We start from the raw sequence: 15,458 nt of genomic DNA on the forward strand, positions 1-15,458 counted from the left end.
AGGAAACACGCATGTTAACGCAAGGTGTAAACGCACAGTGATCAGGATGTGATCAGATCTGCCTGACCACATCTGGAGGGAGTCTGGCTCACATTGTGTCCAGATCTCTTTCACCCCATTTACACCTGTTTTTTAAATGCGACCATTGTCCAGATAACTTATTCAGGTCACATTTAAAAACCAGGTGTAAATGGGGTGTTAGTGTAAAAACTAATCAAACGAGGGTCTTTAAGCCACCAAATCTGGACTGCTCTGTATTTATTTTCTCAGAACTGGAATGCGTGTTCCATCATCAGATTCACTCCCAGATTGCGTTCTGGCCCCATGAGACCCAGTTAGCCTAGATAGTCTCCCGGTAGTCCCGATCAGGTCCCAAAGGCCAGTCTCTCCCTGATAGTGCGATATGTAGGCTACATTATTTTAAATGATGGCTGTTATAAACATCACAAACCATGCATCCCATTGAAAGAGAAAACCTTTCCACAAGCATCAACTGGACCAGATTGTTCCAGTAAACAGGTTTTCTCTTCCCTCACAAAATGCTTGAACTGGACAATCCCCCCCCCGCCCTTTTTTATCAAAGGTTAATTTTGGTTTAATTTAATTTTTAATTTTCATATGGACTGGGAGCCAGTTGCACCTAACCTGACCAAGGTTAGGTTGCTGGACTTAAAAAAGGTAGGAAATTGGCAGGGGCTTGGGGCAAAATTCCCATGAAAAAAATCTAAAATTGCTCTTTGAGTTGGGATGAAGGGGGCTTTTAAGTATTAAAGGGTTTAATACTTTCTGTATTTTAATGTTTTTCTATATTTGCAAAGTACAACTTGAAAATGGCCAGCTAGGCAATCGGTACCTGCACAACCACCGCCCCCTCCTCCTGCTAGCATTATTTACCTCAGTGACAGACAGCGTAAGCTAGCTGGCCAGCTTAACCTCGCATCACCAGGCTCTGGTACCCATTACCTAAGGTGCTTCATCTGGTGGTCTTTCTGCTTTGCCCCCTAAGGATGGTTTCATATGGTGTTAGTTCATTGTATTTTTGTAGCTACATAGCTAGATAACGCGCATCACATTTATTTATGTTACTATGACGCCCTGTTTTCAGAGCAGAATTGTTTTTTGGACTCATCGTTGTTGTTGTGAGAAACATGGCAGTGCCATTGCCAGTTAATACTCTCCATTACTCCAGGCCAGAGCAATTTAGAGAGAGAGTGGCGTCAGCGGAGGACCAAAATGTGTGACTCATTAGCCAATGAACAGCCAGGAAGGGGTCTCGCGCTACTTTTGAATGCTAAAATAAAGCTGATCATGTACAATTTGATTTAAAAAAAAACTTTCAAAGTACAACGCAAACTGTCCATTTTGCTGCAACTCGACAGTGCTGCTTAATCCAGAACCTTACTTCCTGGAACTCTTGAGAGTAAAAAACTGGTCCATTGGAGGGAATGGAGATGTCGCGACTCTTCTATATACATGGCTCTGCTCCAGGCATTTTGGTAACACAGTACCACAGCCCAACTCTCCTCAACATGTAATGCATAGTGAAGTGACATCTATTCTGTCTGTGTTATCTGTTGCAGGCAGCTGGGGTGGTTGGCCTCCTGGTGTTTCAAAACCCAACCCGTCCATACCCGATTCTGAATCAGTAGTAGCGGCCCTATGGCCCTATTCAGGGGGACAATCAGGGATTTTCCTGGCGCTGATCCACAGAAAGATGCACAGGTCCTGAGGAAGGCCATGAAGGGCATTGGTCAGTGCTTTGAAACACATCTGAAAACACACAGAAGTTCATCAGTCTTTGCTATTTGTTAGGTCAAAGCAGAATGAACTGCATGCACTTCACTTTCTGCACCGGAGTTATCTCAATGAAATTAACACTGCACTGGACGTGGTCTAAGTGGGAACATGTGTTGTTTTTCAGGTTGTATGTCTGTGTAACTTAAGGGTATTTGGTGATATTTTTATAAGCAATGGGAAATGAGGGCTTATTTTTGATCTGTGAACCATATCATGTTTGATATTGTGCAGGAACGGATGAACAAGCCATCCTTGACTTACTGGGGAGTCGCTCCAACAAGCAGCGTTTGCAGATAATCAGTTCCTTCAATACCGCCTATGGGAGGGTAAGAATCACCATCATGCTTATTGCTAAGTTTATGCTGCCGTGTGTGTATATGTGTGTGTGTGTGTGTGTGTGTGTGTGTGTGTGTGTTTGTGTGTGTGTGTGTCTGTCTGTCTGTCTGTCTGTCTGTCTGTCTGTCTGTCTGTCTGTCTGTCTGTCTGTCTGTCTGTCTGTCTATCTAGTCTTCTAGCTATAAAAGGGAGCATCTGGGCAATGTTTCAATTTTTGTCCAACTGATCAGTGATGTCATAAGGGAACACACACACACACACACACACACACACACACACACACACACACACACACACACAAGGAGGCATTGTGACATCACTGATGATGTCATCAGTGATGTCATAAGACTGATGATGTCATCAGTGATGTCATATGGGGCACACACACACACACATACACTGATGATGTCATCAGTGGTGTCATATGGGGGCACACGCACACACAAGGAGGCAAGCAGACAAGCTGCGGGCGAGGCCGCACAGCGGCTGAGCTGCGTATGCGAGTTGCAGGGCCAGCTCGGTGAGCGAGCCCGCGTAGTGGGCGAGCCTAGGTCCTAGTATTATAGTTCCGGCCGAGCAATTTGATTGGACAAGAGGGATCCTAGCCGTGCTGATATTCGTAAGCTTACTCTGGAGTTACTTCCAGTGTTGTTGCTACGCAACGCGGGGGATACGAGGCTCGCTCTCTTATGGGTTACGCCCACTGACGCCAAACTCAAAAAACCTGAAAAAAGTGTATTTAAAAAAAAAATATTCTTACAATCGTGGGCGCCATGTTGAAATGACGCGCTGGGAGCAACTGGGGGTTGAGAAATCATACATTATTTGAATGGTAAATGGTAAATGGCCTGCATTTATATAGCGCTTTCCAAAGCGCTTTACAATCAGTAGGTACATTCACCCATTCATACACGGATGGCGGCAGGCTACCACGCAGGGTGCTTACACACCATCGGGAGCAATTTGGGGTTCAGTATCTTGCCCAAGGACACTTCGACATGCAGACTGGAGGAGGCGTGAATCGAACCACCGACCTCTTTCATCCAAAGCGATTAGTGGACAACCCGCTCTACCTCCTGAGCTAACAGCCACCCCTTGTTTGCTGTCAAAAGGGTGTAACTGCACATACGCCCTTTTGACACCTAGCAAAACCCCACTTTTGACACTGACCAAGCCTTGTGGGTAGAGGATTCTAACAGCACTTAGCTCAGCTCAAAATGCATGCTGACATAATTAATGCTAGCATGATGGCAGCATCATCACATAATTGCCTACTATCCTATATTCTAATTTGATTTTTGTTAGTAGCAACTGTCAATTTGCCACTTCCCAGTTATAAACGAATGCAGCATTAGACAACAGCATCACTCCCTCTCTTGTGATATTGCTTAATTATATAATAGCAGTAAACTTAATACAGTAACTTAATGACTTTGAACCAAGTGTGTAGAATGGCCCATGTTGTGTGTGAGTGTGTTTAGTGTGAGACTGCTCTGGTGGACTCAAGACAGACAGTTGTGTCATCTGAACAGAAGAGTGACTGACGGCCGTCGTGTAGTGTGATTGTATAGCTCACTGCAAAGACAGTAAAAGTAGAGTTTGTTTGCTGTCAAAAGGGTGTAACTGCACGTACGCCCTTTTGACACCTAGCAAAACCCCACTTTTGACACTGACCAAGCCTTGTGGGTAGAGGATTCTAACAGCACTTAGGTCAGCTCAAAATGCATGCTGACATAAGTAATGCTAGCATCCTATAGCTATAGCTATCCTATATTCTAATTCATATTCTAGGTCAATATTAGATGAATGTATGGGGCGTCCGGGTAGTGCCGTGGTAGATTCCCTGCCTACCAACATGAGGGCCTCTCTGTTACCTCCGGCTTGCTCGGGCGTCCATACCAGTGGCGTAGCCAGAAATGAAATTGCAGATGGCTGAATAAAAGTGGATGGGCCACACAATTGATTCCATAATTGACATAACTATGGACGGCATGGTAATTATGGACGGCATGGTGGCTCAGTGGGTAGGGCTGTTGCCTCACAGCAAGAAGGTTCCCGGGTTCGAACCCCGGTCCATCCCAGGTCCTTCCTGTGTGGAGTTTGCATGTTCTCCCCGTGTTCGTGTTCGTGTGGGTTTTCTCCGGGTGCTCCGGTTTCCTCCCACCACCTAAAGACATGTATGTTAGGGTTAAGACTCCTGTCAGTGCCCCTGACCAAGGCACTGGCAAAGGAACTGGAGTTGGTCCCCGGGCGCTGCACTGCGGCTGCCCACTGCTCCTAGTTCTAGGAAGGTTCCCAGTAGAGGATGGGTCAAATGCAGAGGATGAATTTCCCCATGGGGATAAATAAAGGAGAACTTAACTTAACTTAATAATTGACATTACTTACGTCAAATGCACGAGCGTGTGCAGAATAAGGTGAGAGTCCAACCAAAGAAAGTGATTGAAATCAGTGTTTACATCACACAATTTTACACGTGTTAACCCACCCACCCCTCCCTACCAGACACCAACTCTTGTCTTTTTTAGGACAGGGGATCTTTAGGATGAGAGAGCAGGTCAACAGTATATGCCATATCGAAGTAGTAAATGTCATCTGAAAGCTGGGAACATGAATTTCTTTTAACAATCTGTTTATTGGAAACTGTATGGAACAGTGGATCTTCACTGGAAACAGTGATGTCTGCGTGACCGGTGGAGGCTACGCAGCTATCGGCCACTATCGGAGCCAAGTTCAGCCGATAACGATAGTTTGTAAAACGTCCTATCGCCGCCGATTAATCGGCCAAATGGATTAATTGGTCGACCTCTACTTCAGAGAGCTTGGTTGGTGCAATTGGGGAGTTGTATGAATCCATCATAGGTTGAGATCAGAAAGAGAACTTTAATAAGACATATCCCCGGTTCTCTGATAACATAGTGAGGTATCTCAGCACACTCCCCTCTTTGCCTTGAGCGAGGAAGACACATGCTTGAGAATGCCATTCCTATGGGCTGCAGTTGTTTATAAAGGTGGGCTCTCCTGTCCCTGCTGTGATTGGTCTGTCTTTGACAGACGGGGTGTCATTGGAGCTTCTGTGGTTTGATCGCTAGAGGGCGCTCTTCTATAGGCTGAGATACCTCGCTGTGTTTGTTTCAGTATGTTTTCAGAGAACCAGGGATATATGCAAATAACCGAAAGTTTTGAAGTATTCCAAGCATGTGTTGTTTCTTCTTCCAGGATCTGGTTAAGGACCTGTATTCAGAACTGTCTGGGAACTTCAGGAAGGTGGTCATGGCCTTGATGAAGACCCCAACTGAGCTTGATGCCTACGAGCTCAAAACCGCCACAAAGGTTAACGCTCACCAAGAAAACCTGGCAACAATTTTCTGTATATCTTTCTTTTCAATGTGAAATTGCTTATAATCCACATTATTACATATTTTTGGGACATAAAAAGATCATTTGCTGAGAAATGTTACGAGGCAGATGAAGCATTTTGTCATTTGCTGTACCGGTATTTCAAAGCTTCTCCTTTTCTTTTCTTGTTTGTATTTACATGATCTGTTGTATATTTGCATGAACATTCACCTCAAAATAGGAATGTTTTGACTATAAATCTGAAGTAGGCCAGTGGGGAGGGCTTGAACTAATCTGTTTTGTCCTCCTAACAGGGAGCAGGAACCGACGATGCCTGCCTAATAGAGATCCTGGCTTCTCGCTCCAACGTGGAAATCAAGCAGATTAACCAGGTTTACCAAACAGGTGAGACGCCCCCAGGCTAGAACTACTGCTCTCCTTTATCACAGTGTATCAGACCCCTGTGCTGAAAGATTAACGTGGTTTTTTTTTCTTCAAAAACTTTTTTTCGTCACTAGTGTCATTACAGAGTACAAGAAGTCTCTGGCGGATGACATCCGTGAGGACACCTCCGGCCACTTCCAGACGCTCATGATGACACTTGCCCAGGTCAAGATACAACCCTTAGTTCCCGTATACCTAACGTCTATTACCCATTGCATACAGATAGAAATATTTCTCTTTGTACTTTTAGGGTAATCGTGACGAAGAAGAAAATGTGGACGTCTCTTCAGTCAAGCAAGATGCTCAGGTAAAGTCTGCTCCATTCTCATTCATAATGACAGCATGACAATGTATCCCCAATTCTTACATTGCATATTACCTGATTACCTTTTGACTGTAGAGATATTTAGTTGTGTGTACATATCGATGTTCTCTTTGTAGTCCCTCTATAATGCTGGAGAGAACAAGGTGGGGACTGATGAGTCCAAGTTCAATGCTATTCTGTGTGCCAGGAGCAAGCCCCATCTCAGAGCAGGTACACAAACACATGATCATAAGCAACATGATAATCGGTTCAGCATTCATTCATAAACATCTGAGAAAATAACTGAGAATCTGACCACAAATACTGTACCAGTGCAAATACTATTTTGGCTGTAGGTGTTTGTAACTGACAACTTGTGTGTGCCGTGTAGTGTTTCTTGAGTACCAGCAGATGTATGGCAAGGATATTGAGAAGATTATCAGCAGCGAGATGTCCGGGGACCTGGAGAGTGGCATGTTGGCAGTGGGTAAGAATCTGCACACACATACTTACATACCCAGGAGACCACACCTAGTATACACATACAGGTCTGGTCTTCAAAGGGCGACACCCATGTATTGGTAACAGTGTTGCGGGTAACTCATGACAAAAGTAACATATTACATGTAATATATTACTTTTAAGCAGTAACTGAGTAATAAAACTTATTACCAATATGATTTCAGTAATATTATTATACCAGTAATTCTGACAAGTAAGACAAGTTAAAAAAAATTTTTTTTTATCAAACCAATTGTAAAGATACAATTATTTCCTAATCAAATTGTGTGTTTTTATGCAAATAACCATAGATGACAATAACAAAGGAAAAGGATAACATTTAGAATTTTGGACCGTTTACACAGACCTCAAGGTGGTTTAACTTATTTTTCGGGATGGTTCTGGGGCGGCGATTTCATTCTGCTACTGCAGTTACTTTGGTGAAAGTAATGCAAAAGTAGTGTAATAAGTAATGAGTTACTCTACACAGACAGTAATATTGTAAAGTAACTTATTACTTTCAAATGAAGGGAACTAGTAATACTGTATATAGTATATTACATTTTGAAAGTATTGCCCAACACTGATTGGTAAGAGCTAGGTGCAGATATTTACTACATGACAAGTGCAGAGGCTCGTCTACGTCTGTCTGATAACAATAACCCATTAACTAGGATGATGACACTATACTGTAACAGCCTCCCGGAATCATTATGGAATTTTATACCACACAATATTGATTTAGGTGGCTTGATGTTCCTAATTGAGAGGCAAAGTGAACGTCACTTCCTGCTTCAGCGCTGTACCAGAAATTTTCTTCCTCAATTTATTTTCCCATAGATTTAGTAAAATGCTTGTAAAAATAGTGTTACTAGGTCAAACTTAACGTTTCAGCTATATTTAGAATGGGGAGATACCATAGAACATTTCACTCAGACCAAAACTTAAAAAAAACATTGAAAAAATATTTTCTTTAAACCTTTTTTTTTTTTTACGTTTTGGTCCGAGTGAAATGTTAAGCGATCTCTCCTGTTTCTAAATATATCTGAACCATTTCCCATAAAGTGAATCATCTCACTCATATTATTCATAAAACCGGGGTTATATAAAACCGGGGTTATATAAATAACCTTGCTGCCGATAGAGAAACAGTCGCCTCTCTGCTTGCTCCTGCTTCTCTGCCAGCTTTTTGCTTTTTAACTACGAAACTTTCTTTTTTCTTTTATCCCCCTGATTTTACTACTACGCCACTTTCTAGTAACGATCTTTCATTTTGAATCGTTAACCTATTTTTATGGAATCACCACTAACAGCACTTTCGGAGCTCACCCAGGCTAAGTATAGCCTAGCATAGCCTAGCACTCCAGAGACTGTCGGACAATATGCCTCATATAAGCTGCTGTGATCATCTTCAAAGGATTGCCGTACTGGAAACAACGATATTTCATCTCTCAAATAACTCACTGCCATCGAGTCAAATTGCACGGAATGTCACGAGCAACGTGAGTACATTATCATTAGCTCTCAGGGATGCTGACTCACTGCTACCGAGTCAAACTGCTATGGCTACCAACCTAGAGCTAGCTGATGCGGCTAGCCTGCCAGCTCCGGAGAAAGCCCGTGCTAACATCGCTAACCAAACTGCGAGCCCGAAGCATAAACAAAGACATATCCCAAAGAGATTAGTGATTTCCGAATCCACAACTACTCCACAAAACCCAGAAATCAGCTCAGCAACAGGCTGGCCCTCCCTAAATTCCAGCCTGCGGTGCTCGGCTCGGCAAGCTAATGGCCTGACACGGGCTCTCCGCACGAGAGATGAGGGTCGTCAACTGCTTAACCACAAACACCAAAACGAGCGGTCATGGACTACTGTCACGAGAGGAGGAACAGCCCCCCCTCCTCCGCTAATGGAATTGCAACTTGAGAATCGTTTTGGCCTGCTTCGATCACCTCCAGCTGACATAGCTGCCCAGCTCCATGAGAGGGAAAATCAGGCTAGCGCTAGCACAAGGCCTCAGGGAAGAAACACTGTCTCAAAGCCCAAGGACACCCAAGCCATAACAACCCTGATAGTAGGAGTAGGAGATTATACAGTGAAAAACATCAGGAGTTGGAGAAACTCCAAAACATACTGCTTCCCTCAAGACGCAATCTCTGACATAACAGGAAAAATCACAGAGCTACTTACATCTCACAAAGCTGTGACTAGGGTGATCCTGCACATTGGAAAAAATGTTATTTATAAGCAAGAATCAGAGAAACTTAAATCTGATTTTACCAATTTGCTGAATATGCTAGCCTCTCTAAACATTGAGGCTTTTATCAGTGGTCCTTTACCATCTCAGGGCACGAACCGCTTCAGCAGACTACTAGGCCTAAGCTCATGGCTTTCCACCGCCTGCCCACTACATAAAGTAAACTTTATTGAGAATTTTAATTTGTTCTGGCAGCGTGAGCACCTCTTCACTACGGACGGGCGCTATCTCAATAGTGCTGGCGAGGCTTTACTGAGTTCTAATCTACTATACACGGTGGACTATTACAAGGTCAAGATCCCTCTAAAGCCTCCCCAAGACAGACAGCCTGACGCAGCGGCCACAGAGCTCTCCTCCAGCCCTGCTCCACCTGCAGCCACTGACCATGCTCAGATCGACGCAGCTTCCGGCCCAGCTGCCGACCCTGCCCAACTGACCAATGACGCCACACCTCCGGCAGTCGCCACACCTCCGGCTCTACAGGTCGCCGCCCCACCTCCTGCCGCCGCCCCGGCCCAACTGACCAAAGACGCCCCACCTCCTGCCGCCGCCCCGGCCCAACTGACCAACGCCACACATCCGGCAGCCGCTGTCCTGGCTCTACAGGTCGACGCCGTGGCTCAACTGGTCAACGCTCCACCAAACGACGACAACTTCATCTTCTCCCCTCCCCTCCTCTCTTCCACCCCCCCTTTCTCCTCCACCCCCCCTTCCCCACTCTTTCCCCCTCCCCTCCACTCTCCCACCTCCCTCTTCTCGCCCCCCACCGCAGCTCAACGGCCTGATGACCCGGCGGAGAGCGACGCCCCCCCAGGTGTTTACCCGGCGGGGAGCGACGCCCCCCCAGCTGTTTCCTTGGAGACCTCATTTTCCCCCCCCCTCCACTCCTCCACCTCCCTCTCATCGCCCTCCTCCCTTTCCCCCTCCCTCCACCTACTGCCATTCTCAGCTGGCATGAACAAGCTAATTGAGGAGGTTAATGTTAGTCTAGCTAGCCCGCTCCGCACCTCCAACAAACTGTTTGAGCGGGCTGACGCTGGACTAGCTAGCCTGCAGTGCACCCCCCCGCCTGGCCTAAAAGAACTGGCTAATCAGCCCTCTCCATCTGTCATGAACACACTGGCCGAACAGACTCCTGGCCTAAAAAAACTGGCTAATCAGCCCTCTCCATCTGTCATGAACACACTGGCTGAACAGACTCACGCCAGAATAGCCAGCGCCCCCTGCTCCTCCCCACCCTCAACATCTCCCCCTCCTCGCCCCCCCCCATCCCAAAGACCCCCTCGCTCCAGCACCCCCTGCTCCTCCCCACCCCAAAGACCCCCTCGCTCCTCCCCACCCCCAAGACCTCCTTGTTCCGACCCCCCACCCTCAAAACCACCTCCCCCTCCCACCCGCTCACCCTTCCCTCAATCTCCCTGCCCGCCCCAAAGGGGAAAACTGAAGAAAAAAGCATTTTCTGCCCCAAAAACAAGGTCACAGAGGATCATGAAACGATCAGATGTCTAACTATCCCCACCCTGATTAGCTACAGAACAAACAAAGATTATCTCTCAGCACGTCCTGTTCCAGGACCAAGCCTAGTATCTGTTCTCCAGGGACACTCTGAAAAGCATTTACAAATTCAACCTAGCAGTGCAGCTATCAAGGCTGCACTGCTAAATATTAGGTCACTTGTAAGCAAGTCGCTTCTAATAAACGATCTGATTACGAGTCATAAACTGGACCTCATGTTCCTCACAGAGACCTGGCTTGATCTAAACAACAGGGAATATGTTCTTAATGAGTCAGCCCCACCTAACTTTAACTACATTGACGCCCCCAGAGTCGGTAAGAAAGGGGGAGGAGTAGCTATTATTTTCTCTGATGCTTTTCAATGCAAGCAGGTATCGTTTGGCGACTTTTCATCATTTGAATATCTGGCCGCTGTTCTGAAGTGCTCTCCCTCTATTTTACTACTGATTATATACAGACCACCTAAGTACTCTAGTAGTTTTTTTGATGAATTTTCAGAACTCCTTTCTATAATCTCCATAGAACATGACTGTTTAACTATTGCAGGAGATTTTAATATTCATATTGACAACCCCAATGATAATAATGCCAAAGAATTGAATAACCTCCTTGACACTTTTGACCTGTTACAACATGTCTCTGGGCCCACTCACAATCGAGGCCATACCCTAGATTTATTTATCACCAAGGGCTTTGAGTCATCGTTTCTTTCAGCTAGTGATGTTGCTCTGTCCGACCATCTCTGTATTTTTCTTGAACTCAAGATCACCCCTATCGCTCTTACTCGGTCAAAAACCATCAAAAAGCGTTACATCAACGAGAGTACTAGCACACGGTTCATGGAGGCTTTCTCGCTGGCCCCTTCCCTCTCCTCAGCCTCTGTCAATGATCTCCTAGATAACTTCAATTCTAAAACCCTAAAGGCTATTGATGCTGTAGCTCCCATTAGATCTAAACTAATCTCCGGTAAGAAAAAAGCACCATGGAGAAACGCTCCCTCTGTAAATAACAAAAAAAGAGATTGTAGGAAAGCCGAGCGCAAATGGCGGAAAACTAAACTTCACATCGATTATGACATCTATAAAAATAGTCTTCACTCCTACAACCAGGAACTAAAAAATTCCAGAAAATTCTTCTTCTCCGACATTATCAGCAAAAACACCAATGACGCTCGCACTCTTTTTGCCACTGTTGACAGGCTGACAAACCCCCCCCCACAAATTGCCCCTGATCTTCTATCCAATGTCAAATGCAATGAATTTGCGACCTTCTTTAGGGATAAAATTATAAATATCAGACTAACTATTTCCACATCAAGAACAAATGTGGCTCCGCCGCACCCACAGAATAGGTGCTTAATTAACATGACTCAGTTCAATGTCATTGACCACAAGAAACTAGAAGAAACGATACGAGGCCTTAAATCCTCATCGTGTTGCCTAGACACCCTGCCAACAAGCTTTCTAAAAAATGTCTACAGTTGCCTGGCGACCGACATACTGAAGATAATTAATACCTCTCTTCTTACAGGCATTTTCCCAAAATCTCTAAAAACTGCAGTTGTTAAGCCCTTGCTAAAGAAGCGTAGCCTCGACCCCTCTATAATCAGCAATTACAGACCAATATCAAATCTTCCCTTTATTAGCAAAATACTCGAAAAAACTGTCTACCAACAACTCAATACCTTTCTATCCTCCAATGACCTCCTAGATCCTTTCCAATCAGGCTTCCGACCCCATCATAGCACCGAAACTGCGCTTATCAGAGTTATAAATGACATCCGAATGAACACTGATTCAGGTAAAATCTCAATCTTAGTGTTACTAGACCTCAGCGCTGCCTTTGATACGGTTGACCACGAAATTCTACTGGACAGACTGGAAAACTGGGTCGGGCTTTCCGGCACGGTCCTAGAGTGGTTCAGATCTTATCTGCAAGACAGGAACTACTTTGTCTCCATTGGCAACTACACATCTGACCAAACCAAAATGACATGTGGGGTACCCCAAGGATCAATTTTAGGTCCTGTCCTGTTTAACCTTTATATGCTCTCTCTGGGCCTAATTATGCAAAAAAACAAAATAGCTTATCATAGCTATGCAGATGACACCCAACTCTACATAGCCCTCTCATCGGATGACTATGCCCCCATAGAGTCACTGTGTCAGTGCCTTGCGCAAATTAATGATTGGATGTGCCAGAATTTTCTCCAACTTAATAAAGACAAAACAGAGATAATTGTCTTCGGCAAAAAAGAAGATAGGCTCAAAGTTACTGCTCACCTCGAATCCCTATCTCTGAAGCCAAAGGACCAGGTAAAAAATCTTGGCATTATTATTGACTCTGATCTAAATTTCAACTCCCACATCAAGCTTATAAGAAAATCTGCCTTCTATCATCTAAAAAATATAGCAAGGATTAGAGGCTATATGTCCAAACAAGATCTTGAAAAACTAATTCATGCTTTCATTTCTAGCAGGCTAGACTACTGCAACAGTCTTTTCAATGGTCTTCCCAAAAAAGCTGTTAAACAACTTCAGCTCATTCAGAATGCGGCTGCTAGAGTTCTAACAAGAACCAAGAAAGCTGAACACATTACACCAGTTCTCAAATCCCTGCATTGGCTGCCAGTAAATCTTAGAATAGACTTTAAAATTCTGCTAATAGTTTACAAATCTCTCAACGGGTCAGGCCCACACTACATCTCTGAAATGCTTCTACACTATGAACCATCCAGATCCCTGAGATCTTCAGGCACTGGTCTACTAATTGTCCCAAGGACCAAATCTAAACATGGTGAAGCCGCGTTCTCCCACTATGCCTCTCATAACTGGAACAAACTCCCTGAACACATTAGATCTGCCCCTACTCTGCCTATTTTTAAATCCAAGCTAAAGACCTTTATGTTTACTCTTGCTTTTAACTGCTACTAAACTACTGCCTCTCTCGGCCTGTAATTTTAAAAAGATTTTTCCTGTACATTTCCAACAAATGGACTGTACATGTAATAATAATACTGAAGAGTGCCTTGTAACTTATTTAAAACAGAAATAATGTTTCATGTTTGTTAATTTGAGTATATATTTTAACTAAAACTGTCGGCTGTGTTTTTTATGTGTTTTTTATATGTGCATTGCTTTGCTGCTTGTTTTTTCGATTATTTTTTTGTAAAGCACCTTGAATTGCCTTTGTGTATGAAAGGTGCTATATAAATAAAATTTGACTTGACTTGACTTACGTTTTCTCTGTTTCAGTTAAGTGTATTCGGAATGTCCCTGCCTTCTTTGCTGAGAGGCTCTACAAGGCCATGAAGGTGAGACACACCCATCTTGTTTAGATCGATAATATTCCATTTCCATACATTATGTACTCTTTGTGTCACCCTTACTGTGTGTGTGTGTGTGTGTGTGTGTGTGTGTGTCTCAGGGACCCAAGGACAGCGCCCTGATCCGGATCATGGTCACCCGCTCTGAGGTTGACCTGTTGGATGTCCGCCAGGAATATGTGAAAAACTACGGCAAGTCGCTTCACACGGACATCTCTGTAAGTGTCTCCATCCCATACACCACCTGAATAACCAGAGCACCACGGATGGATCGATGGGTGGGAGGGAGGGACAATCGGTTGCTGATGCTTGTGTTTTATTGGCAGGCCCAGGGAGACACGTCAGGGGACTATAAGAAACTGCTACTGAAGATCTGTGGAGGCCTTGACTGAAAAGGAAGCAGAACATCTGCTACATCATTGAAATATCCCACAAATATATGTTTATGGGCTGACCTACATGTATACTAAACAACACAATCTGCAAAAACTGTATGATGTGCCACTGCTCTCAATGCAATGCTTATCTAGTAAGAACTTCATATGACCACTTTCTTTTTTTCTGTGAGGTGAAGATACAGTACAGTACATGCCCTAATAAGATTAGATTTATAAGAGTACATTTTGGATTTAAGAACTATATATTTTTAGAAGTATATCTGAATTGTGCCGATGTTATATCTAAAGTCATGAGATTGTTTATCTGCCAGTCAGTTAATTTTCTAATGTTAAGCAATACTGAATAAAACATGAGATGTCAGAATACCTGACAGCCAATTACCAAAGTAACAAAGTCAGTTAGATTCTTAGATTTCATTATACTTGTGCTGTATTCGCGGATGGGTTTAATTTGAATCTACATTTATTTGTATGTGTGTATGTATATATATATATATATATATACTGTATGTATATATATATATTCGTATACATTCGTATATACCAGTCAGTGTAACATGCAACCTCAAGCGTCATGACATTTCATAAATTGTTGGTGCTTTTATCGTCAGGTGTATCAGAAAATAAATATTGGCAATCCACATTGGGAGTATTTCTGCTCCAGCACATGTGAAAATTAGCCTGGTAAACCAGCCAGTCACGTGAACTCACACTTCATTTCATTCTACCAGAAACATGTGAGTTCACGTGACCGGCTGGTTTACCAGGCTATGCGAAAATTATAGAGTAAGACAACTCTAACTGGACAAGAAACAATAAACCATCTCTTATAATATATTTAGACTCAAATGTCAAATTCATAGTCATGTCTACTAAATGCCTTTAGTGGTTCACAGACAAGCTAACCATAAGAGCAATAAAATGGTTGTCATCATAAAGCATATTATCAGCTTTGAGGTGCAATATATCCTGCATCATGACAGCTATGAAAAGATGAGATCTTGCCAGTGGATCCAAGTTTGCAGAGGGCAGCAAGCCTTTTTGATGTTTCCTACTGACAACACCCTGAGCGAGCTATATCTCAGGAAGTAAAGCTCATAACTCAAACTTTATACTGTACTGTAATATAAAAATAATAGAAACAGCAACTTTGCCACTCAGTTCATGCATAAATGCTCATAATGTACATGGTTCACTATGCTATATCAATGAACATACAATACAAAATGTGTTAGACATAA

General features: G+C 43.7%; 1 protein-coding gene across 1 annotated transcript; it reads left to right on the top strand.

Moving 5' to 3' along the window:
• Window positions 1–1,659: 1,659 nt before the first annotated feature.
• LOC310796393 (annexin A11-like) lies at window positions 1,660–14,211 on the top strand (the record flags this gene model as incomplete). The annotated part of the gene is made up of 11 exons (XM_083658581.1): window positions 1,660–1,750; window positions 2,029–2,123; window positions 5,353–5,466; window positions 5,787–5,877; window positions 6,002–6,081; window positions 6,167–6,223; window positions 6,358–6,451; window positions 6,612–6,707; window positions 13,749–13,807; window positions 13,921–14,037; window positions 14,146–14,211. 11 exons carry the CDS (start codon window positions 1,660–1,662, stop codon window positions 14,209–14,211), a joined length of 960 nt encoding a protein of 319 aa, XP_083514707.1.
• Window positions 14,212–15,458: the final 1,247 nt, after the last annotated feature.

Source organism: Poromitra crassiceps (assembly GCF_964638095.1).
Source record: "Poromitra crassiceps genome assembly, chromosome: 22".
NCBI classification, from domain to species: Eukaryota; Metazoa; Chordata; class Actinopteri; order Beryciformes; family Melamphaidae; genus Poromitra; species Poromitra crassiceps.